Raw genomic sequence first — 25,471 nt, 5'->3', positions numbered from 1 at the left:
GCATTGCTCTCAACTTTAATGTCCCTTTGGCACTCACAATTTAATGTTTTTGGAAGATGGAAAGTGCTTATGATCATGGCATACATTGAATCATGATTAGGGCTGTTGCGGCGACCATATTACTGCCACACCGGCAGTCATGAGTCATGTAGACAGTCAAATTCCATGTGACCGTTTAGTCACGGTAATTAGGCTTCTCCAAGCTCAGATGCTGCTGATGGTTGTTAGTAGCCTACCAAACTTGCTAACTGCCTGGTACTCAGCACTTTATTGTCGCTCGAATCACTCTGACGTCGATGCAAATGTAATTAACTTTTTCAAATCATAGTCGCACACGTCATGCAGCCTAGCCCATACGCCTATATGTTTTGATAAGGTTTGTATCACAACTAAAGGGGCCAATAACTTCTTAAAATTAAGCACATTAATCTGCTTTACAAAGGGTGCAGAGCCTAACGGGCATACATAAGCAATGCGTGAGTTTCAAGCTTGAGTAAGATCATTTTTACCATAAAAATGCATTACATGCATTACATGCATAATGCATTTACGGTCACTTTTGATAGTGGCCTACTCTTCTTTTTGGCTGTTGAAAAGTAAATGGACAGTTTTCCCAATACCTTCAATATGCACCTCGGAATTGTATAAAGACGCGCACAGTTGCGTCCCCGATGTGTCTGTCTTCACTTGTAGCCTGTGAGAAAGACCAGATCACTGCTGGAGAGCCATGTGAGTGAGAGGTGCTTCGGAGGGCGCAGCATTCCAGGCCAAGGGCACAACAGCCACTGGACGCAAAAGACAGATTTTTTTAGGGTGCTTAATGGCCACACAAAGGGGATGCCGCCGGGAAATTTGAGGCATTATCAAGTGCTTGTCAAATTGTGAATGAGGGACTGATGTAGTGTGTACAGCCTACGCAAAAAGCAAAGCAGATCTCATGCCTTTCAAGCGTCTTTTTTCAAATCATCATTAGTCGCATCATGCAGCCTTACAATGTGTTAAAAATCAAAACATATAGCCCAACGCTTGTAGAACAACTAAAGTTACATTAATAGTTCTAAGCATATAGGTGTACCTATTTCTTTGTTAACCACTCAACACAGAATAGCCGCGTGTGTGTTTGGAGAAAATATCCTTTCTATTTAATTCAGCTTTGTTCAATTGTATTCTTCAAACTATAAAATAATGCCACGTAATTCTAAGCAAATCTTGTCTGCTAAATGAACTAGTGTAGCCCACAGCCATTTAGCATAGCCAGATTAGAACCTAACACAAGGACAACTCAGAGTATGCTATTCTGTTCTTCTGAAATAGACCACATTTTCTTAATATCATGCTTCTTTAGACCTGTCTAAAATAAATAATGGATTCATTGTGAAGGTGTATTACATGGATTTATTAGACTTTTTAAAATATAGCTGTTCCAAAGGTCTGCATCAGTGGCTTGTGTGGAAGCTAGGAGATGCTAAATGTGTTTATTATGTTAATTAACGGTCAGTTACCGTGAGACTGGCAGTTATTTGCTTGACAATCATCGGCTGATGAAATTATCTATCTCTCACACACACACAGTCTTGTATAACTAACCTTGTGGGGACACAATTCAGCCCCATTCAAAATCCTATTTTCTCTAACCCTAACTCTAACCCTAACCTTAACCTTCACCCTAACCCCAAAACCTAACCCTAAACCTAACCCTGGCTCCTAAACCTAATTCTAACACTAATTCTAACCTTAGCCCTAAACCCCCTAGAAATAGCATTTGACCTTGTGGGGACTAACAAAATGTCCCCAGTTGGTCAAATTTTTGTTTGTTTACTATTCTTGTGGGGACACGCGCACACACACACACACACACACACACACACACACACACACACACACACACACACACACACACACACACACACACACACACACACACAAGCATTATTCTCGCCTGAGGAGAGACTAGATTCTGTCAGTGGGTCATGTGGCTCTACTTACAACCCCTGGGACCACCTCTGTAGCTCCCTCACGCTGGTGGCTGCTCAGCCAAATGCAAATCAACAACATTGCTAAAGTTTCTTAAACTTACTTTTTCTGTTTTTTTTAGATATTGATTTATTTTGTGTATTCTCCGAACTGTGATACATTTCACTGATGATGGCATCTCTCAGATGGTACTCTCTTTAATTAATCTGTGTCTTTCCCCTATCAGTGACTAGGCCAATCAGCATAACACATACATATTATATTTTGGTACCTCACTTCGTATTATAGTGACCCGACTCCACTTGAGATGGTCAAGTGACAATTCTTCTAATGGTGATTAGGTGGTGAGAAGACCTTCCAACCTCTCACTTAATCCACAGACTCCTATCCCATGACCTCACTCTCTCTTATGTGTCCCACATTTTGTCAATGAACTTAATCTCTGCTGAGAAGGGTTTTTCCCCATGCACAATAACTAGACAGCGGCCCATTCCACATCGCTCTGCTAGCATGAGGTTAGATTATACAACCAGCTGATATAAAAGCACATGGATTGTTTTAGCTATTGTTTTGTTCTCATTTCTCCTCATACACAAGAGGGATAACGAGAGTTATAAACATATCAAATAAAAAATAAAATAAAATGTTATTTGTCACATGCACCGAATACAACAGGTGTAGACACTACCGTGAAATGCTTACTTACAAGTCCTTAACCAACAATGCAGTTCAAGAAATAGGGTAAACAAAATATTTACAAAAAAAAACTAAAGTACATTTTTTAATTAAAAGTAACACAATAAAAATAACAATACCGAGGCTATGTACAGGGGGTACCGGTACCGAGTCAATGTGTGGGGTTACAGGTTAGTCAAGGTAATTTGTACATGTAGGCAGGGGTAAAGTGACTATGCATAGATAATAACCAGCGAGTAGCAGCAGTGTAAAAACAAAACGTGTGGGGGGGGGGGGGGGGTCACAGTAAATAGTCCAGGTGGCCATTTGATTAATTCTTCAGCAGTCTTATGGCTTGGGGGTAGAAGCTGTTAAGGGACCGTTTGTACTTAAACTTGCCGCTCTGGTACCGCTTGTCGTGTGGTAGCAGAGAGAACAGTCTAAGACTTGGGTGACTGGAGTCTCTGACAATTTTAAGGGCATGTGATCTAAAATATGCTTTTTGTAAGGCAAGTACAAACCCAGTGCATGATGTACCTGAACAGGGTATTTGGTGGTGCGGCTGCTGCTGCTTAAAAGCATATTGGCAAACAGAGATTGGGAGTTTTGTCAGACTATGCCAGCCATAGGACATCCCTCATCCTCATGAGGCCTCTGTAATCTGACAGATTTGCAGCGGTCCCTGCAGCTGCCTAATAGCTTGACCTAGATGATAAAACACATATGTGAGATCACACAGTGCTGAATTACACTGAATCTCTCAGAGAGATAGCACTCTCACCCACAGTTACTCCCTACCCTGTCTGCTAGCACAGTGTCTAAGATGTCACAACAATGTAACAATGTCTCAAAGTGATAATCATAGCATTCCAATGGCTGAAGTTTTCAGTCGAGTCCTGATAAGGGGTTATTTTGTTACCTATTAGGTGTAGATTTGCATGGTTGTCACGTTTGGAGATTGTGGTAAAACATCTACCATTTATCTGTGTTTTAATAATGTTACTAAAACATTGCCTTAATGTTATTAGCATTTCTATATACCACAGCCCTTAGAATGATGAAGAATGAGCATGATTCCCCGACTACTGGCTACCAACCTCAGAAGTGTCTGTAGCTCAACTTAGTGTTGTACTCAAATATGTTGTTTTGTCTCTTATTTATCACTATTTATTAGTTATTATAAACAAATCAGTATGTTTATGTAAATATATGACACAAGTAACCAATGGCCTTAAATATGTTTTCATGAATACAGAATGATTCCCAAAGCTTACCTGAAATCTGAATGCAGTTGTTCAGGTATTTTTTCTCCTCTATCCAAATAGTTTTCCCTGTTATAATCTCAGTATTTACTCATAGGATATTATATCGTAAATTATTATATAACATTCAATTGATTTTAACAACAGATATAACCTTTGAAATAATCTAATGTTGGTGGATGCGGGGATACCAAAAATATTCAATGGATTTTTGTACAACTTTGCACATTGTTTAAGTTTCTAACTGCAAATGACTGTATGTGTTCTTCTTCCACCGTGTCTCTGTTTTTCCTGTGGGGGCAAATTGCAGGTGTTGACACTGGTGCTTTTGGCAAGCTGAACATTTCTTCACCTCTATGAGTTAGTCTTTGTCTTTTGTGTATCAGTAAGCACAGTGCGATATGAGGTCTGACTGTACCTATGTACTCTATACTTTCACATCCAAATGTATTTTTGTTGTATAGTCTAAAATAAGTTGTTATTTTGTGACAAATAAATGTTTTGAAGCAGCGTTCTGAATAATGTTATTTTTACAGGGTAGCATACTATTAAAATAACTAAATTGATTATACAATGCTCCATTTTACATTTTCAGATAAATACTGTGTCTGCCATATTTTGTTTTTATACTCCATGCAACAATTAACAATTAGGCTAAATCAGTCTGGCAATCATGAGACAAGCATACCATAGACAATACATTCATTATCTATGGGGGGGGGGGGGACACATCTCAATTACATGCTTGAGGGATGACACAGCTGTATAATTGGCTCAACTGAAAGACTGAACTCTGAGGTCCAAGGTTAGACTTGATCAAGCAAGTTTGTCACCGAGGAGAAGGATTTGTGAGTTAGTGGGCTAAGAAATTATTGATTTCATTAGTACATCTGCATTCCGCAAATACTTCAGTATCTAGGTATATCCCTGAAAATGAAACCCACTATTGTGCTACCTCTGAACTCATGCAGAACCATTTGAACAGGCATGAACAATAATATGGGCTTGAATTGCATACAAACAGCGCTCTCCTTCTGTTAGTTTCAGGTGTAGTCAATATCCAGTCTGGATCTATGGGGCTTTTCACAGGTATCTCCATGACTACAACCCACCTTCAGAAAAGTCATTTGGCATTTCTAGTGCAAAGGAAATACAAACAAAGGGCAATAATATTGCACCCTAATGTGCCATGGGAAGCATACTTCACAATTAATTGGTTGGTCTACCACCAAGTATACTCCTCAATAGGTGAAGGGTTGGATTGACAGGAGGAAACCCACACAAGATGTCATGCTCTGATCATCAATGTTGCCATAGGAACTTGCCCCTCCCTCATCAGAGTACTCTGTAAGTCATTAGACACGTCTGCATTCGTGGCATTGTGTTGGTGACACAATAGTAGAGCCTTTAGAAGACCACACACTTAGCTAAACACACAGACACACACCATGGCTTGTCTTTTACCTGGCCTCTCCCTTTTCTAGACTGATCATTTTAAGACACTTATTTTTAGTGTGTGTTTGTGCATGACCACATTCTTTATGAGTTTAAATAATGAATGTGCTTTGATAGGCTCGTTATGCTCAGTCTTATTGCTTTACCTTCTAAACTAGGTAAAACTGTTTCACTATCCCCTGGGGATAATTTAGCTAAATGCATGAAGTCAACAAATGCACATTTGCAATCCAAAGTAGCAAAGTGATTAACACAACAGTTCAAGAAAGAAAAAACATGATACCACAGTTTGTGAATGAATCAAATTAATTTTCAATTAAATAGCATCTTCAAGCCAGCTCAATGTTGCCAAGATCCTGAACTCTATAACTGTTCTGCGTCTGCCTCAGCTGATACTCAAACTACTATGTGTACGAGCTACAATGCAATGCCTTACTGCAGTCTCCTGATGGAGAAGCCTGACATGTACTTCTAACAGCCTCTTTCTGCCTCAGCCTCTTTCAGCATTACTATGCTCCAAAAATTGTCAACATGAGGTTGAACACCCAGTGCTGGATTTATTTATTCCTCTGGAGATGTTCGGAGCATGTTCGGGACGCCTGGCGTATCTTTGCGCTGGTGTCTGTGGAGAGCCGTAGGGTCCGCTGGTGCACCAGAGCTGTAGAGAAGGTGGCAGAGACGTGATCCCAAGGCCCCATCACCACAGGGATGGAATCCCCTTTGTCTGCTCCCTTCCTCCGCAATCAATGTTTCAACACTCCTGCACTGGAGGTCTGTCTTGGATGGGCGAAATGAGGGAAAGATGAGTCATAAATACATTCATAAATGATGCATTTATGAAAACACTACTAGAATTAAAACACTACATGCTAAGGTAAGATTCCATTTTTTGTAGTCCCCAAGAAAAACGGTTGGCCAAGCAAAACAGTTGACTGCTGTATTACCTGCAGTATACATAAATGTACATGTTCTTTCTGTGTTGTTGACTTACAGAGGGCTGTGTTGTACGTAGGGGGTGGGATTTAGCTGTCTCTCTCTGGGAGTGTCAGGCAGAGACTGGGAGAATCCAAAGCTGCTGAGAGAGGTTGTCTGTAAGAGATAACAATATGTTTTGTATTTTACAACTGTCGTTATCATTGTTCAGGTGTAGTCGATAGATAAAACATGCAGTACAGATGTAGGATCTTAATTTGAGCCAGTTTGCAACAGCAGAAAAATAATTCACATTTCCTGTTGTTGCAGGATTATTATGTGGATTATAATGAATGGAAATTTTTTGTAGGGGTTGATACATTTTTCATTGGGGCAAATCAAGTCTGACATTTTAAAGGGGAAATTACAAACTTTAGAAGCCTAGTTAAACCTTGAATACACTACAAGATTGCATTTCCGGCTCTGCAGGAAAATTCTCAGCAACAAAATAGTGATCAAATTAAGATCCTACATCTGTAGTTCTCCAGCAGCAGTATTGAAGTTTTATTCCCCCCTTGAAGTATTATCCCCGCATTGTGTCAAGAAGCAGTGCGGCTTGGTTGGGTTCTGTTTCGGAGGATACACGGCTCTCGACCTTCGCCTCTCCCAAGTCCTTACGGGAGTTGCAGCGATGAGACAAGACTGTAACTACTAATTGGATACCACGAAATTGGGGAGAGAAAGGGATAAAAACAATTTAAGAATGATGGAGGCGAGTGTGTTTTTGGGGAGCTTCAATGCTGCAGAATGTTTTAGTACCCTTCCCCAGGTCTGTGCCTCGACACAATCCTTTCTATGAGCTTTACGGACAATATCTCGACCTTATGGCTTGGTTTTTGCTCTGACATGCACTGTCAACTGTGGGACCTTCATGTCCAATCAATTGAATTTACCACAGGTGGACTGTAATCAAGTTGTAGAAACATCTCAAGGATGATCAATGAAAACAGGATGCACCTGAGGTCAATTCCGAGTCTCTTATTTTTAATAAATTTGCAAAAATTTCTAAAAACCTGTCATTATGGGGTATTGTGTGTAGATTGCTGAGGAAAATGTTTTATTTAATACATTTTAGAATAAGGTGGTAAAGTAACAAAATGTGGAAAAAGTAAAGGGGTCTGAATACTTTCCAAATGCACTGGAGTTGTAACCAGGTCTATGCTTGCAATACTGGTATTTCTATTTGAAACCATATGTAAGTAAACCCACATTAACAAACAATACAAATGTCAAACAGGTTGTACAAGTAAAGTCAACATTGTGGTTAACACGGAAAATGCTCTGAGTTATTTAGGGAAGTGATCCTACTCTGTGGAGGTCCCTGAGTCAGTGGGTTGAGCTCTGGGAATGCCACCAGCAGCCTCTCCCTCTGGGCTAACTCCTGCACCTCTCCTCTCAGCTGATCCAAACTGTCTTTCAGCTTGCCCACATGACTCTACAATCTCTGCTTCTCCTTCTGAAGCTCAGACCACAAGGCCTCAGGGACTGCAGAGGCAAGGCCGTTAGTTACACACACATTATTGTTCTTTGAAAATGAAATAGGATCATATTTATATACTGTATCTGCTATGCTGAAGTACGGCTCTGCCCAACGTATGCAAGCAGCACTATAAAATCAACTATAACGTGAAACATTTCATTGTGCTTAATATTGTGTTGAGTCACATCTGTCTGGTAGTAATGTACCTGTTCTTGGGTGAGCTGGGTTTTAAGTTGGTCCTTCTCCTCTGAGATGTGTGTCAGTCTATCCTGTAGGCCTGTCTGTGTGTCCTCAGTCTCCCCCAACTGTCCTTGAAGCTCCTCACACTCCTGGTCCAGAGCATCCACTCTCTCCAATAGAGACATCTGCTTGGCCTGCAGTGACTGTTGAAGACACAGAGATAGACTGTGCAGTAATAAGTCACGTAAAACAGGATCACGATCAGAGTTTTTAGATGTGGCCTTTAACACATTTACTAGTACTGCCCCAGGTCTGGTTTTAAAGACTCATCTGCCCCCATGAGTAACCAATCCCATACATGGCTGTTATACTGACCTCCTGTTGGTGACATGCATTCTGGTACTTGGAGTTCTCTTTGTCAAGTAAGAGCTGAGTACTGGACAGTTGAACCTCCAGTTTTTGTGTCTTCTCCTCTAGTTTATTCCGTGCCTCTTCCTCTACCTGCAAGGCCTTCACTTCCTGATGTAGCTTATCTCTCTCACACTCTGACAAAGAAAGGACAAGGTTCCACATATTTTCTGTTCACAACAATGAGATAACTTGGGCTGTCTCCTTCTGCTCCTAAAACATCAGACTTTGGGTGGGGGTGTACGTCCTTACTGAGTTTGTGTAACCTTTCTTGTTGCAAACTAATCTCTGCCTTCAGTTTGGAGTTGCTATCCTCCAGGGACATGGAGCCTAAAATGGACAGATATACAGTATATTGTGAATAAAATGAAAGCATATTTACTATTGAAATGTTACAATATTTCGTCCCCTTTCAAATATATTGTTGTCAGCAAGGTTTCCTCTGAGGGCAACTGTACCTCACCTCAGCTACTCATGTTTGTCCTGCAGTCTCCTTCCTGGATGCCTGGGCCTCCTACAGTCTTGCTTGGTCCTTTGCCCATTTACACTTCAGTTTCTCCTGTGCCCTCCCCCAGCTGAGCCCTGCACTGTACCTTCAGCAGATGCTGAAGCCAGACCTTTCCCACCTGACCTGCTGCTCTGTGGACCACTGGGACACATCTCCTACAGTCAGACGGCCCTGCTCCATGGTGTCATCCATAGCCACCAGGAGGCGCTGCAGAGAGGTGGGAAGGAGGCGCTGCAGCGAGGGCCTTCCCACCTTCCCACCTCTCAATCACCAGTCTCCCTCATGCTGGACTGGACCTGAGCACAGGCATCACAGGGGACAAGGGAGGACTCTACTGTCTGGCAACTTAAATTATGAGTGTCTGTGGATATAGGGGAAAGGCAAGAGGGGATGATGCTTGCTGTTCTGCGAGTAGGACAGGAGGGGCCGCCATTTGCTATTTTCTGTGGAGGACATGGAGTGCTTGCTGTTGTTCTTGAAGTACAGTGCTGAGACACTACGGATGGAGACTGTGGACAAATATCCCTTTTTGTGGTCAGGAGTGAGGATGCTAAAGAGAAAGTGGTGTTTTCCTCACACTTTGGAGTTTTGATCAATTCTTGAATATTTTGCTTCGTGCTCTGAATAAGAGGAGGGAACAACATGGTCATAAAATATACATTTTATGTGAAGAAAAAAAATAACTAAACACCAGGAGTGCTTTAAAAACTCACTCTGGTTGCCAATCTGGATAAAGTTATTCCAATAGTGTCCAACTACAAGGCCAATTGATACATATGGAGCTGCTTGCTTCATGTTTTCTTTTTGTCCAAACTTCAACTACTCTGCATATGCACTGAAACTTTGCAGCAGGAGTAATTTGTATAAACCTTGCTGTCTGTCTCGCCGACATTTGCAAAATTGTTTCAATATTCAAATTCGATCTCCAGCTGTCCCAACGAGTTGGGAGAAGACAGACAGGCAGGCATATATTGACACGGGTGTTGTTCGTGGAGGGCCAGCAAACAGTGCCAATATATCCTCCAAACACCGGCTTTGAGGGCATTATCACTTTTATACGGGTTACCAACATATTCCAATAATGATTTACATATTTTCCTTAAAAACGTTATTTTTTATAAATGTATTCATGCAATTTCATCCTTCCACAAGATATAGTTCCGACACAAATCTAGAGTTGCTACCCAAACTGGCTGGTCGTTTGTTCAATCGGTTCGGTTGCCAGAGACGCGACCCAGTATTTTTGTTCTGTATCTATGGACGAGACCCAGTCGTTCGTTCTAAATGTTCCATTGCCATACTAGCTGGCAACATTATTTTCCGTTGCCTTCTAACTAGCCAACTACGGCTAATTTAGTCATGTCAAAAAGTGCATTCAGAATAACAGCAAAGTAGCTACATTTGCATTTGTTTACGCTGTTTTGTAGTGACTTTTATTTGGAAACATCCATAACAATGAGCTAATGAGGCGCGATTTCGTCTCATAGAAAATGTGCTCATTTGTCAGGACACCGTTATTTAGAGCAACTGAAGCTGGAAAGACTACAAACTAGCTGCACTTCGTTTCGTTTGACCTTTTTTCAATTTACATTTCTTTGTATATATATCCATAAAAATGAATCCCGCTGTTTCATGATTTCGACCGGCTGAGAAACGCATCCTCTAAACACCGTCTTCTCTGGCATTATCACTTAAATCACCAACTTCAACAAAACAATGTGAATGCTGATTGAATTCCACCACCCCATCAACAAAGTCGTATTGTTCTAATTGTGACACCAGGTCCAGATCGAATGAAAGCTTATCTGAGAACTTCCAGGAGTGGAATCGAACTGGGCCAGTCCGAGAGAAGACATCAAGAACAGCACCTTGAAGATCTATTAGATAGTTCAGGAGACTTTCAACGCAGTCCTACGAGATGGGTCATCTTGACAAAACTTAGTAGCTTGCACTCTTTCTCTCATGTGTTGTGTCTAGCCACTTGTTATGCCTGCTTCAGGAAGACGCTGTGAGCGAGCAGAGCTTAGTCGGTTGGATGGTGTCACTTAATTTCCACAGCGACCTGCTAGAAGAACTGCAAATCCCACAATGCTTTGATGTGTTTCCGGAAGTAAAAGACCTCCATTCCAGGCGGGTCAACGACAGAAAAACGCACTCGTAGGTCCTATCTGTAAATATTTTGTGCAATTTATTAGGTTTCTAGACATACAGTACGACAACAAGTAGTGCAATTGTGAAGATAAATAACGTTTTTGTTGGACTTTTCACGTTTTAACAGATAACCCAATCAAGGAATTGACGCAGCCATGCCGCCTGGGCCTGTACAACTTGTTCAGCTTGAGCCCAACAGCAAGGTAAGATTTGCTACCTCAATCGCCTTTTAACGTTTTTACTACCTCCTGTAATTGTGAAGATGTGGGGTAACATTACCACCGTGTTGCGTATTGGCTAAAAAGAGTAGCTAGCTAACGTTATGTCCAGAAACTTTGCCCCAATAATTTTGCTATCTGTTTCTCTTTGTATAACGTTAGTTACTAAAACTAGCGCTACCTAACTTAAAGTAACTGTCCAGTTTTTACAAATTTCTGTGAAATATGACCTATAATACATTACAATATGAGGGAAATAGTTTCCCTTCCATTTAAAAAAAAAAATAAGTATGTTAAAAGGCAACTTTTCTTTGTTGGAATGGTGTGGGCGTACCCCAACAGCATAATGGGGTGCGTGTTTAGCAGTCATTTCAAATATTCATGCTGATTGGCCAACTCTCATCCTCTGAGGAAATAGCAAGCATGTTTTCAATGGTCTGTTTGAGGTAGGGTTTTTCAAGTGTTTTTTCCCCCTCAAATGTCCACGCATATGAGTATAGGATAAGTCAAAACATTATTTTGGTGTGCGTTTTAATTATTTTGCAGATATGAAAAACAGACAATCATATCAGTAAAAATGATAAAATTCAGTTTATGCTACAAAACCAACAGATAAGAGGTTTTAAGAATAGGTTCTATTTGACTCAACAGCCCATGGTGTACACTAAGGCATTGTTGGTAGAATAGATGGATGCAGTTCAATGCACAATCTATATAATTCGCCAATACATTCTTACATTTCGCCAATACATTTCTGCATCCCTCCATTCGGGATGCACTGTTTCCGTTTCTCAATATTTTGTTCAAAAACGGACGAATGTAACCAAGGCTGGGAATGTCAATACAATCAAACTAGCAAGGGCAATGATCCCAAGTCATTCATAATGAGGCTAATATGCTAGTGTATCTATGTAGAAAGCTAGAAACACAGAGCCTAACGATAGCTAGCTAACTAACTGCTAGGAGGATGTCATGTCATTTTAGGAGTGGGTGGGTGGGTGAGTGAGTGACTGACTGACTTTTCCACCTCGTATCGTTTTTCAGTGGCTACAGCTGGAGATTCAGGTGTCATTTGGTTAGCTAGCAAGAAATGTGAATTGCTAGCTAGCTATGCTGAACGGCTGTTATCTATTTAGCATTTCAGAGCACTCTTGTGTGAGTGTGCCAGAGCGCAGAATAACTGCTGAATTTACGAACACGTAAAACACGCTGAATATAACCGGTATCAGTAAACGAAGGCACATTTTTTTAAAATAATGAGTCAAGAACGCTCTATATAACATGTAAACCGCCTAACCAGCTCTGCTAGGGTGAGTAAAATGGTCAGTGAGGTGTTCTCTCATTTGCGACTGGAAGTAGCAAGCTAGCCAACTTTAGCTAGTTAGCTTGGGTGCTTGGTTGGGACAACGCATGCATTGTCAGGCAAGCTGCAGAAGGATGAGCAGGCTATCCCCCATCGTTTATCAGTGCAAATTTGATGGCCAACTAGCTGAAAAAGTTTAAGGGTTTATATAATGTTCCTTTGTTATATTTTAGCTCATCTTGCTCTGGCTAGCATTAGTTGTTGATCTTGTTCATGTGCATATAGGGAAAGATAACCTACCATTTTTATGGTTGTTTGATCAATAGGACTGTAAAGTTCCCAAATGTAAGAGGACTCCCGTGGTATTTAGCTACATATTTTCAAAAATAATTTCAGGTAGCTTTTGCTGAATGCGTTCTAATGATCTAAAGTTGCAACTGCCTGTAAACACACAGTCCAGTTCAAAGTGAAGGATGGCTGGCCCTTGTGGCAAATGCCTTGCTTGCATATAGGCCTACTGTACCTCTGATTGGCTAAGGCGCACCAGTCTGCTAGACTCCGATCCTGGATGAGACAGATGTTTTTATTAGGTTTTATCTACTGCACTGTTTATTAATTGTCCAAATGCACGGCCACTTTCCCACTCTATATTGCTATAGAATTGCTATAGAATTGCCTTAGTATACGTAATTCCCAAACATTCTACAAATTTATTAAAATGACTAAGTGGTCGCTTGTCAGAATGTAAAAACGTCATATTCTTGCTGGGGGTGTATATGAACAGATTTTAATAAAATGTAATGTTGCTAAAATACTGTCAGTTCCACTTTAAGAGGATATTCACTTTTTTTTAAATTCACTGGACATTTTCACACTAGTTAAGTCAGCTGAGAGGCCTTGTCAAGAAAGTAAACAATTCCAGCTACACCCTAACCCTAGTGTAGATACTTGTGTAGCTATATCTGAAAGTAGGGCTGGGTGATATGGCCTAAACATCATATGTCGATCATTCTTTTTCTAACTTATGGGCGAGATATCATGTTTGTTTTTTGTTTTCTCTAAATTAGCTTTGTTGTTTAAAGATAAAATACACTGCATTTCAAACAGTCAGCAATAATCTAATGAATTAGGGCTAAAACAAAATTATAACTAAGCTAAATATAAGCCTTCCACACCATAAGACACACTAATAATTGTATTGTTTTATCAAAATAGTTTAATTTGCCTTTTTGCAATAATCACTGATCTGGTTTTCAAGTCTATGAAAATGCCCTTTTCGTTACACATTTTACCAGAACCATGCATAAAGCACATTACACTAATAATGACTAACTTCTTGTATCAGGCAAATTAACCCAAACAATCTCTCAAGCACAAGCCCACATGTTAGTGAGTAGCCAGCTAATTGTTATATTTCAAGTTTAGACAACTTGGATCTATTGCTAGCGAACAAAGTAAAACAGTTGAGTTGTTGTGAACACACCCTTCTGTCCATCTCCAACTGTTTGAACAGCATGCTAGCCTGTTCACTTTTCAGATGTTGAAATCAAGTGGCATACCTTATTTCTCAGAATGAGAACAAGTTGCCAATTTCTTATATAATTGTGTTTTATGCTTATTGCACATTTATAAAACAGACTGGACCGCATGACAAACTGAGCATTTAATTTTCTAGAATCAATGTTTGACACATGTTTTATTTGTGTCTGCTCTGCGCAAAATGAGGAGTTGAGACATAAAAAGGTTATCGTTAGAAAGGCTAACTTGTCCTTTATTACAGTAAAATAATGTGTTTCAGTGTCCATATGACCCATTCTGTTGGTCCAAACCTCAAATACTAATATTCAGTTGAAACTGCTTGTCAGAGAAGAAGTGATCTCTTTGTTGTTGTGAGTGGCAGGAGGAAACGGCTTGGTGTGTGTAGACGGAGAGGATGATGCAAAGTGAGAGGTTTCGCTCTCGTCAAAATCTGACCGAAATAAGCCCAATGTGTTTCTATGAGCTGATTTTGGACCTACGCTTGTCGCCTGCCTTCCCGCCGTTAGGACAAGAACTCCATTGTTAGGGCAGAGACATGAACATCTCGTCATTATATACAGATCTCTGGTGTAAATAGAAAAGTGCACAGAAGGACTGAAGGAGACAATACCAAACAGACATAAATAAAAACTAGATTCTTGCAATACAGGCATTTGGAATATCGTGCAAAAACATATATTTTAATTAATTCTATATATCGCCCAGCCCTATCGGAAAGGTTTGGATTGATGAAAAATCCACCCAGTCATCAGAAGATCTAATACCAAAGAGGGTAGGATGTAGGGCAAATTAAATGTCATTAATGTAGCCTCAAACGTCTCCACGTGACGAGACTTCAATTTCTATTGTTTCAACAGGCAGATGAGCCTACAGGGGAAACCCCAGCAACGAAACCCATAGTTGGGATCATCTATCCACCTCCTGAGGTCCGAAACATCGTTGATAAGACTGCCAGCTTTGTTGCCAGGTTGGTTTTTCATTCTCATTCTCAGTCATGTTTTTTTATAAAATTGTATGAAGTCTTGTATATGATGTCATATTGCAACGATCATTCATTCTTTTCCTTCCATTAATTCTCAGGAATGGACCAGAGTTCGAAGCAAGGATCCGTCAGAATGAGATCAACAACCCAAAGTTCAACTTCCTGAACCCCAATGACCCCTACCATGCTTACTATCGCCACAAGGTCAATGAATTCAAGGAGGGCAAGGGCCAGGAGCCGTCTGCGGCCGTGCCAAAGGTCATGCAGCAGCAGGCCCTGCTGAACTCGCAGCAGCTTCCTCAAAAGGTGTGCCTTCCTAGATATCGAGTGGTTCCTTGTCTATCGATTTCTAAATCACTGATTGTGTCAATGGTTCACTGTAAAGTGTAAGATGTGATTGATGCCTTAAAAGAGCTATTCTAAGTTATGGTTTCCTTTACCGGTTGGTGCAGGCCCAGGTGATTCATGAGACAGTGGTGCCAAAGGAGCCTCCGCCCGAGTTTGAGTTCATTGCTGACCCTCCTTCAATCTCGGCATTCGACCTGGATGTTGTCAAGCTGACCGCCCAGTTTGTGGCTCGCAACGGGCGCCAGTTCCTCACACAGCTCATGCAGAAAGAACAGCGAAACTACCAGTTTGACTTCCTGCGACCTCAACACAGCCTCTTCAACTACTTCACCAAGCTGGTGGAGCAGTACACGAAGGTACAACTTCTTACTAATTATTATTATTGATTGTGGCACACACACTTTTTTATACAAAGTATGTGGACACCCCTTCAAGTGAATGGATTTGGCTATTTCAGCCAGACCCGTTGCTGACGGGTGTATAAAATCAGGCACACAGCCATGCAATTTCTATTGACAAACATTGGCAGTAGAATGGCCTTACTGAAGAGCTCAATGACTTTAAATGTGGCACCTATCCAACAAGTCAGTTCGTCAAATTTCTGCCCTTCTAGAGCTCCCCGCTCAACTGTAAGTGCTGTTATTGTGAAGTGGAAACGTCGAGGACCAACAATGGCTCAGCCGCAAAGTGGTAGGCCATACAAGCTCACAGAACAGGACTTCTGAAGCATGTAAAAGTTGTCTGTCCTCGTTTGCAACACCCACTACTGAGTTCCAAACTGCCTCTGGAAGCAACGTCAGCACAATAACTGTTCGTTGGGAGCTTCATGAAATGGGTTTCCATGGCTGAGCAGCCGCACACAAGCCTAAGATCACCATGCACAATGCCAAGCATTGGCTGGAGGGGTGTAAAGCTTGCTGCCATTGGACTTTGGAGCAGTGGAAACGTGTTCTCTAGAGTGATGAATAATGGTCTGGGGCTGTTTTTCATGATTCCGGCTAGGCCCTTTAGTTCCAGTGAAGGGAAATCTTAACGGTACAGCATACAATGGCATTCTAGACGATTCTGTGCTTCCAACTTTGTGGCAACAGTTTGGGGAAGGACTTCCTGTTTCAGCACAACAATGCCCCCGTGCACAAAGCAAACAACTTGACTGTCCTGCACAGAGCCCTGACCTCAACCCCATCAAACAGCTTAAGGATGAATTGGAACGCCGACTGCGAGCTAGGCCTAATCGGCCAACATCAGTGCCGCCCCCACTAATGCTCTTGTGGCTGAATGGAAGCAAGTCCCCGCAGCAATGTTCCAACATCTAGGCTGCGGTCCAAACACTTAAAGAAGACACACCCTCGTTCATTTACTCTCGCCTTATTACCTTGGGAGAATCCCCATTGCCATCTTGGAGGGTGGTCTAAATGATTAGCCAAGCAAGGGAAGTTTGCAACGTAAGCCCCTCAGCCCTCGTTTTTAGTCATCTTTGCGAGTGTGCAATTATGTTCACTCCGGGGCCTGAAACTCCCCATAATTCAATTTGCGACGGTTGTACATCAGCTAAGAAATGTACGCGAAAACTTAAAAAACATCAATGGAGAAGTCAACATACAAGTGTAAGTAAAAACTAATGCAAAAAAGTTAGAAATTGTGCTACTAATGCACATGACGGCACAAACGTCTCGTAAATATGTTTTTGTTTGGTTCTTTTGGAAATTGTAGAAATAAAACATCTTTCTTCAGAAGTTTCAGCTAGGCAGGCTAACATTAGTTGGCTAATTAATTTGCTAGCTATCAGTAGGCGTATATTAAAAATTATATATTTAATATAAGTAGACATGCACTCTTAATTGACTATAGCATATGTAAAGCGCCCACAAGCTACCGGTGGCTGAAAACACAATCATCGTGGGATGAACTTCCGGCTAAGGATGGTCCATTTAAAAATCATTCCTTCTTCCCTCGCCCCTTGCCCTGCAAGTGTGTACTCGTCAGACGTCATGACACGTCATCAGAAGTGTCTACTTAATTTGAGGGCTGAGGGGATAGGATGTCTCTTAAGTGTTTGGACCACAGTCCGAGTGGAAAGCTTTCCCAGAAGAGTGGAGGCTGTTATAGCAGCAAAGGGGTGACCAACTCCATATTAGTGCCCATGATTTTGGAATGAGATGTTCGACAAGCAGGTGTCCACATACCTTTGTCATGTAGTGTGTTTTGTTGATATATTATATCATTTAAATTATTTGACTTGTTAGTAGTAGACCATGTCTTCAGCTGGTTGTGTTGTGATGCTCACCTGTGTTTGTCTTGGGTCTTTTTTTCCTAGATTCTGATCCCTCCCAAGGGACTGCTGATGAAGCTGAAAAGAGAGGCTGAGAACCCCAGGGAGGTGCTGGACCAGGTAAGCTCCTAAAGCTTTGCTGCTGTTGGGATCAGATCTTGGATAACTATAGTTTTAACTATGCTTTGTGAAAATAAACCTTTTGAATACAGATCCCCAAAAAGTACTACTTTCTTTATACAACTATTTGAATTCAGATCTCAGAAAGTAACTGCCATTACTTGTTTAAACTATTCAAATACAGATCTGAGAAAGCAACTACTTATTCAAAATATTTGAATACTGATCTCAGGAAGTGACTAATATTCAGAAACTATTGGATTGTCTGCCTTCAATTAATGGAACTGCATGTTGAAGATAGAAATGGAGAACACAGTCTTTTATACTATTCCAATATATCTGACAGTCATATTTGATCTAAACAATACATTTCTATCTGAACATTCTGTAAATGTCCATTGCCCCAGGTGAACGTTAAGTCAAACCAACTAACCAATTATACAGTTGAAGTCGGAAGTTTACATACACTTAGTTTGGAGTCAATAAAACTCATTTTTCAACCACTCCACAAGTATCTTGTTAACAAACTATAGTTTTGGCAAGTCGGTTAGGACATGTACTTTGTGCCTGGCACAAGTCATTTTTCCAACAATTGTTTAGGAGGCCTACAAAGCAAGGAGGCCTACAAACCTAACTCAGTTACACCAGCTCTGTTAGGAGGAATGGGCCAAAATTCACCCAAATTATTGTGGGAAGCTTGTGGAAGGCTTCCCGACACGTTTGACCAAAGTTCAACGATTTAAAGGCAATGCTACCAAATACTAATTGAGTGTATGTAAACTTCTGACCCACTCGGAATGGGATGAAAGAAATAAAAGCTGAAATAAATCACTCTACTATTATTCTGACATTTCACATTCTTAAAATAGTGCTGATCATAACTGACCAAAGACCGGGAATTTTTACTAGGATTAAATGTCAGGAATTGTGAAAAACAGAGTTTAAACGTATTTGGCTAAACTTCCGACTTCAGCTGTATGTAATAGGGAATTGATATACACGAACAATCAAACGCAAATAATTCACGCAATGAAGTTATGAAACAATAAATGTTCACAAATTGTCAGGAGAGAGCACATTCTGGAGAGAGAAGTGCATTGTGCATCTGGGTACATGTTCAATCCAATGTCTGCATTGGCCATGCAGCATTCACAGTGATATGGCCTCCGCAGAAGTCAGGGCAAGAATGGCCTCAGCAGAAGTCAAGGCACTCATACTTATTGTGCGATGAGCTGAGATAGCTATTTTTAGTTCCAATCGCCATGTCATCGTGAGACGCAGAGTAGGTGAATGGATGATCTCCACATGTGTGGTTCCCACCATGAAGCATGGAGGAGGTGTGATGGTGTGGGGGTGCTTTGCTGGAAACAGTCAGTGATTTATTTAGAATTCAAGCTACATTTATCCAGCATGGCTACCACTGCATTCTACAGCGATACGCCATCCCATCTGGTTTGTGCTTAGTGGGACTATCATTTGTTTTTCAACTGGACAATGACCCAACACACCTCCAGGCTGTGTAAGGGCTATTTTACCAAGAAGGAGAGTGATGGAGTGCTGCATCAAATGACCCGGCCTCCACAATCACCCGACCTGAACCCAATTGAGATGGTTTGGGATGAGTTGGACCGCAGAGTGAAGGAAAAGCAGCCAACAAGTGCTCAGCATATGTGGGAACTCCTTCAAGACTGTTGGAAAAGTATTCCAGGTGAAGCTGGTTGAGATAATGCCAAGAGTGTGCAAAGCTGTCATCAAGGCAAAGGGTGGCTACTTTGAAGAATCACAAATATATTTTGATTTAACACTTTTTGCTTTTTTTGCTTACTTCATGATTCCATATGTGTTATTTCATAGTTTTGACGTCTTCACTATTATTCTAAAATGTAGAAAATAGTACAAATAAAGAAAAACCCTTGAATGAGTAGGTGTGTCCAAACTTGTGGTGTGTGTATGTATGTATATTTGTTACTGCTCGACTAAAACAATCTCGGTCGACCAACAGCCTAACGAAAAAACAATCGATCTGTCACACGTACTAATGTACACAAGGAATAGTGACTTCCTTTTTTCCACTCGTGTAATAACTCCATTATAAAGCAATGTAACCTATGTAACCAAATTTTGCTTTTGTAATAATCAAAGTTACTACACATGTATAAGAACTTGCTGTCAAGTGTTGCTGTATTACTTTGTCTCACTCGGGTGAAAGTAAGGCAGTCCGGTAAACGTAAGTCTATCAAAATTAATACAGCATGCCCAAAAAAACGTATTTTTTGTTTTCAAAAAACTTGCATATATTCGAATACCTTTTAAATATGATTTGGTTTTCTGAGAGGTATTCACAATACTTTTCAATATTATTAGTTTTTCTGAGACCTGTATTTGATTATCAAAGAAAATAGTGGCCTTTTTAGTTGAGACTCTACAAACTATATTTGACTACCTTGAGTATTTGAGAAGTTGGTATTTTCAAATAAACTACAAAATAACACTCTTCTGCCCTGGTCTGGTAGGGTTTACCCACCATTGGCTCATAAAATGTTCAGTGTCTTAACAGCTTATCTCCTGGTTTTACCAACAGGTGAGGTACCGCGTTGAGTGGGCGAAATTTCAGGAGCGTGAAAGGAAGAAGGAAGAGGAGGAGCGGGAGAAAGAGCGTGTGTCCTACGCCCAAATTGACTGGCATGACTTTGTAGTGGTGGAGACCGTGGACTTCCAGCCTAATGAGCAAGGTAGGGAAATGAACTGAGAGCCAGACAAGATTATTTGAATAGATATTTCCTGTTCCTGAGAGAATGTTATCCACCCCCTGTGTCAATAGCTTTGTAATGATGGTGTTGTGACTTGCAACAGGCCACTTTCCCCCACCCACCACACCTGAGGAGCTGGGAGCTCGCATCCTGACCCAGGAGCGTTATGACAAGTTTGGGGAGAGCGAGGAGGTGGAGATGGAGGTTGAAAGTGAGGACGAGGATGACGTTGAGCAGGAGGATCGGGATGATGGGCGTCCCACACAGCCTGATCAGGACACACAGCTGCAAGACATGGATGAGGTTAGTAAACACAACCTGTTTTAGTAGACACACACAACAGGATGTCATTAACAACGTATTACTTCTTCAGAGTTACTGATTGAATCTGAATAATATTACTATTATTAGGAAATGGTGTAATCAATGTAGAGTCTTTGATGCCTTCTCCCCAGGGTTCTGATGAAGAGGATGATGGCAAGGCACCATTGCCCCCAGACAACCCCATGCCACCCCCACTGCCCCCTACTCCAGACCAGGTCATTATCCGCAAGGACTACGACCCCAAAGGTGAGAGGGATTTCATCATCAGGATCTAAATATCTAGATGTTTTATTATCATGTATGTCATAAAGGACTTGAAAATACATGCCTGTTCTTAATTTGCCCTTACATTTTATCCATTATTCTTGCCCTGTAGCTTCCAAGCCCCAGCCTCCAGCCAAGACTCTGGATGAGTTCCTCATCTCTCCCATCACGGGTGAGAGGATCCAAGCCAGTAAGATGCAGGAGCACATGCGCATTGGACTACTGGATCCCCGCTGGCTGGAGCAGAGGGACCGCGGCATTAGAGAGAGGCAAATCGAGGACGAGGTTTACGCCCCTGGCATGGACATTGAGAGCAGCCTAAAACAGCTGGCTGAGAGGCGTACTGATATCTTTGGTGTGGAGGAGACAGCCATCGGTAAGAAGATTGGAGAAGAGGAGATCCAGAAGCCTGAGGAGAAGGTGCGTGCAAGCGAAGAGAGGGAAATAGCCATGTGGTTTATGAGTGATTAGTGTATAATTGCTGTTTAGGTTCAATCTTATTTTTGTTGTCATTATGAGGTCAAAGTCATTACTTAATGCACCTTCCCTCCTTAGGTGACCTGGGATGGGCACTCTGGCAGCATGGCGCGTACTCAGCAGGCAGCACAGGCCAACATCACCCTACAAGAGCAGATTGAGGCCATTCACAAGGCTAAGGGACTGGTGCAGGAGGATGAAAGCAAAGAGAAGATTGGGCCGAGCAAGCCTGAGCTTTACCATCATCATCAATCACCCCTTATCTCCTCTTCCCCCCTTCTGCCCAAACCCAACCCTCCAATGAACACGATTGCTCGTGCCCCTCCTTCCGTAAGTTGCTTTCTTGTTCAATAGAAGTGCTAAAACACTTATTTTCTGTCAGGTTATTATGTCAATATACAGTTGAAGTCAGAAGTTTACATACACTTAGGTTGAAGTCATCAAAACTCGTTTTTCAAACACTCCACAAATTTCTTGTTTCTTGTTAACCTCTCTGGGATATTCGGGACGGTAGCGTCCCACCTCGCCAACAGCCAGTGAAATTGCAGGACGTCTTTGCTTGACATCATGGGAAAATCAAAAGAAATCAGCCAAGGCCTCAGAAAAAAGAATTGTAGACCTCCACAGTCTGGTTCATCCTTGGGAGCAATTCCCAAGCGCCTGAAGGTACCACGTTCATCTGTACAAACAATAGTATGCAAGTATAAACCCCATGGGACAACGCACCCATCATACAGCTCAGGAAGGAGACGCGTTCTGTCTCCTAGAGGTGAACATACTTTGGTGCGAGAAGTGCAAATCAATCCCAGAACAACAGCAAAGGACCTTGTGAAGATGCTGGAGGAAACAGGTACGAGTCCTCTATTGACATAACCTGAAAGGCCACTCAGCAAGGAAGAGGCCACTGCTTCAAAACCTCCATTTAAAAAAGCCGGACTACGGGTTGCAATTGCATATGGGGACAAAGATCGTACTTTTTGGAGAAATGTCCTCTGGTCTGATGAAACAAAAATAGAACTGTTTGGCCATAATGACCATCGTTATGTTTGGAGGAAAAAGAGGGAGGCTTGCAAGCCGAAGAACATCATCCCAACCGTGAAGCACGGGGGTGGCAGCATCATGTTGTGGGGGTTCTTTGCTGCAGGGGGGACTGGTGCACTTCACAAAATAGATGGCATCACAAGGAAGGATAAGTATGTCGATATATTGAAGCAACATCTCAAGACATCAGTCAGGAAGTTAAAGCTTGGTCGCAAATGGGTCTTCCAAATGGACAATGACCCCAAGCATACTTCCAAAGTTGTGGCAAAAGGGTTTAAGGACAACAAAGTCAAGGTATTAGAGTGGCCATCACAAAGCCCTGACATCAATCCTATAGAAAATCTGTGGGCAGAACTGAAAAAGCGTGTGCGAGCAAGGAGGCCTACAAACCTGACTCAGTTACACCAGCTCTGTCAGGAGGAATGGACTTGTGGAAGCTTACCTGAAACGTTTGACCCAAGTTAAACAATTTAAAGGCAATGCTACCAAATACTAATTGAGTGTATGTAAACTTCTGACCCACTGGGAATGTGATGAAAGAAATAAAAGCTGAATTAAATCACTCTATTCTGACATTTCACATTCTTAAAATTAAGTGGTGATCCTAACTGACCTAAGACAGGGAATCTTTACTAGGATTAAATGTCAGGAATTGTGAAACTGAGTTTAAATGTATTTGACTAAGGTGTATGTAAATGTCCGACTTCAACTGTATATGGTTGACTGTCTATTTTCCACTGTGAATCATGTAGATGCTGCCCCCTGTACGCACCACTCTCCTGTCAGCTGTGCCTGTGATTCCACGGCCCCCCATGGCCCCTGTGCAGATGCGCCTAGCCTCAGGGCAGGTTCTAACACCCATGCCCCCCATGATGCATGCTCCCCGCATCAACGTGGTGCCCATGCCCCAACCACCTCACATGATGGCCCCCAGACCACCACCCATGGTGGTCCCAACTGGTAAGACAAGCATTGCTACACTATTCCCACAGTGTTAAATACTTTGAAGTCCAATGAATGACTTCAGAAATATGCATTGCTACAAATTACTTTAATGATTATTTACCATTTGAATTCAGATTGTCTTTTAAGCATGTTATTTATTGACTAATTTTTATTCTTCCCTGTCCAGCATTTGTCCCTGCCCCTCCAGTCCCGCAGCCCCCCCGCCCCCGCCCTGACCCACAGCCACCTTCCCAGCCACCCCAACCCCATAATGATGAGCCTGCCAGCAAGAAGATGAAGACAGAGGACAACCTCATGCCAGAGGAGGAGTTCCTCCGCAGATACAAGGTTTGTTGGCCAATTAAATGGGAAGGACTACTGGCAAAATGCAGTAGTGTGAATGATCCACGGTTAGATTTAGATATGCCCTGTCAGTCATCCTATGCTTGCTGTTGGTAGTTCTGTATATTGGCATGTAAGGCTTCCTGTACAAATATAGTTATTCTACTGTATATATTTTTTTGTAGGGTTCAGTGTCGGTCACAGTGCAAGTTCCCAACATGCAGGACAAGACTGAATGGAAGCTAAGTGGACAAGCGCTCAATTTCACTATCCCACTCACAGATCAGGTATGTTAGTAGTTCACCCACCATTCCACACTCTTTTAGCTATACTTCATATTCTCAGGAGTCAAATTTACTGGAATATTTATAATATTTCATCTTTCCATTCTCTCACCACAGGTGTCTGTTATTAAAGTAAAAATCCATGAAGCCACTGGAATGCCAGCCGGAAAGCAAAAGCTACAGTATGAGGTAAGCATTGTCGTCCCTGTTTTGAATAATTGTAAATGTAAACTGGCATGACCGAGTCATTTACATCTATCACTTCTTCCATTACAGGGAATTTTCATCAAAGATTCCAACTCGCTGGCCTACTACAACATAAACAACGGTTCAGTCATACACCTGGCACTGAAGGAGAGAGGTGGGAGAAAGAAGTGAGGTGTACATCCCCTCAACAGGTTTCTCTCTGCCATACACAGCCAGTTTGGGACATTTGTCTGAGCAGATCTTTCTAAACAATTTATATCCTTTGTTGGTCATAGCAATTTTAAAGAATGCTTAAGGCATAAATAAACCATACATAAAAACTATAACTTGCTACAGTTTCATATTTTAAGCGTTGATTATTTTCTAAAGGTTAACTGTATTGTTTAAGGGGATTGTATTTCATTTTGCTGTTTTGTAGGGTGTTTGGTCAGTGTATTTGTTACCCATGTCCAGAACTTACAGCCCATGTCAATCATCAAATAAAGTTATAAAATGCCACCATTGTCATTTTAGTTTGTTCAGTATGTTGAATGGAATGGGGCATATTGTCATGCTGTGCAAGTGGGATATTATATGCGTAGCTCAAAATATTAAAAGTAAGCAGAAGTTCAAAAGTGAGGCAGCTGATGTGGCAATAGACTTAAGTTTAAGCTGTTGGGGGAATTATTTTAAGATAGCTAAGTGGGCCATAGTAAGACTATTTGATATTGCATTTTAGGACCTCTTTAGGTGTGTGTGTAATGTATATATGATTTGATAAAATATAGAATTTGGCCTTTACTACTATAGCCCAGAGAAAGGCATTGAATAACACCATTCATAATGAAAATAACACGTTTTTGAAGTGTCAGTCCTATATCTAGGAGGTAAGGAAGCTCACGAAATAATTTTAGCATTTTGTTTTTTACACATATGTAACCCCTTTTTTGGGGTAGGCGCACAACTACCTTAATATTTTTTTATTCTTTTTAAATGTAAACGTTACCGGTG

The 25,471-nt window shown here is 41.4% G+C and overlaps 2 protein-coding genes across 2 annotated transcripts; one reads left to right on the top strand and one right to left on the bottom strand.

Annotated features, from left to right (window-relative positions):
• Window positions 1–2,940: 2,940 nt before the first annotated feature.
• On the bottom strand, window positions 2,941–10,953 carry LOC129826214 (coiled-coil domain-containing protein 157-like). The gene is made up of 6 exons (XM_055886675.1): window positions 8,870–10,953; window positions 8,659–8,736; window positions 8,374–8,543; window positions 8,025–8,201; window positions 6,358–6,455; window positions 2,941–6,143 (listed from the first exon to the last, which is right to left on the bottom strand). The coding sequence occupies exons 2-6, from the start codon at window positions 8,729–8,731 to the stop codon at window positions 6,110–6,112; spliced, it is 552 nt and encodes a 183-aa protein (XP_055742650.1). The 5' UTR covers window positions 8,732–8,736; window positions 8,870–10,953; the 3' UTR covers window positions 2,941–6,109.
• A 20-nt stretch (window positions 10,954–10,973) lies between these two features.
• Window positions 10,974–24,979, top strand: LOC129826208 (splicing factor 3A subunit 1-like). Its single transcript, XM_055886665.1, has 16 exons — window positions 10,974–11,071; window positions 11,193–11,268; window positions 14,983–15,092; window positions 15,206–15,413; window positions 15,560–15,811; window positions 17,773–17,847; window positions 20,429–20,579; window positions 20,701–20,900; window positions 21,053–21,167; window positions 21,298–21,605; window positions 21,741–21,992; window positions 23,456–23,663; window positions 23,836–23,996; window positions 24,176–24,277; window positions 24,392–24,463; window positions 24,551–24,979. The coding sequence occupies exons 2-16, from the start codon at window positions 11,221–11,223 to the stop codon at window positions 24,650–24,652; spliced, it is 2,364 nt and encodes a 787-aa protein (XP_055742640.1). The 5' UTR covers window positions 10,974–11,071; window positions 11,193–11,220; the 3' UTR covers window positions 24,653–24,979.
• Window positions 24,980–25,471: the final 492 nt, after the last annotated feature.

Source organism: Salvelinus fontinalis, chromosome 28 (assembly GCF_029448725.1).
Source record: "Salvelinus fontinalis isolate EN_2023a chromosome 28, ASM2944872v1, whole genome shotgun sequence".
NCBI lineage: Eukaryota > Metazoa > Chordata > Actinopteri > Salmoniformes > Salmonidae > Salvelinus > Salvelinus fontinalis.
The sequence above is the reverse complement of the archived record's forward strand: the minus strand, read 5'-3'. Positions and strand labels throughout refer to the sequence as shown.

Excerpts from the sequence above, each read along its gene's own strand:
- LOC129826214 (XM_055886675.1), bottom strand. The coding sequence starts at position 8,731 with ATGTCCCTGGAGGATAGCAACTCCAAACTGAAGGCAGAGATTAGTTTG. Across the intron at positions 8,544-8,658 it reads AGAAAGGTTACACAAACTCA|AGTGTGAGAGAGATAAGCTA; the intron begins GTAAGGACGTAC and ends TTTCTTTGTCAG. Across the intron at positions 8,202-8,373 it reads ATGCATGTCACCAACAGGAG|TCACTGCAGGCCAAGCAGAT; the intron begins GTCAGTATAACA and ends TGTCTTCAACAG.
- LOC129826208 (XM_055886665.1), top strand. The coding sequence starts at position 11,221 with ATGCCGCCTGGGCCTGTACAACTTGTTCAGCTTGAGCCCAACAGCAAG. Across the intron at positions 15,812-17,772 it reads TGGTGGAGCAGTACACGAAG|ATTCTGATCCCTCCCAAGGG; the intron begins GTACAACTTCTT and ends TTTTTTTCCTAG. Across the intron at positions 23,664-23,835 it reads ACCCATGGTGGTCCCAACTG|CATTTGTCCCTGCCCCTCCA; the intron begins GTAAGACAAGCA and ends TTCCCTGTCCAG.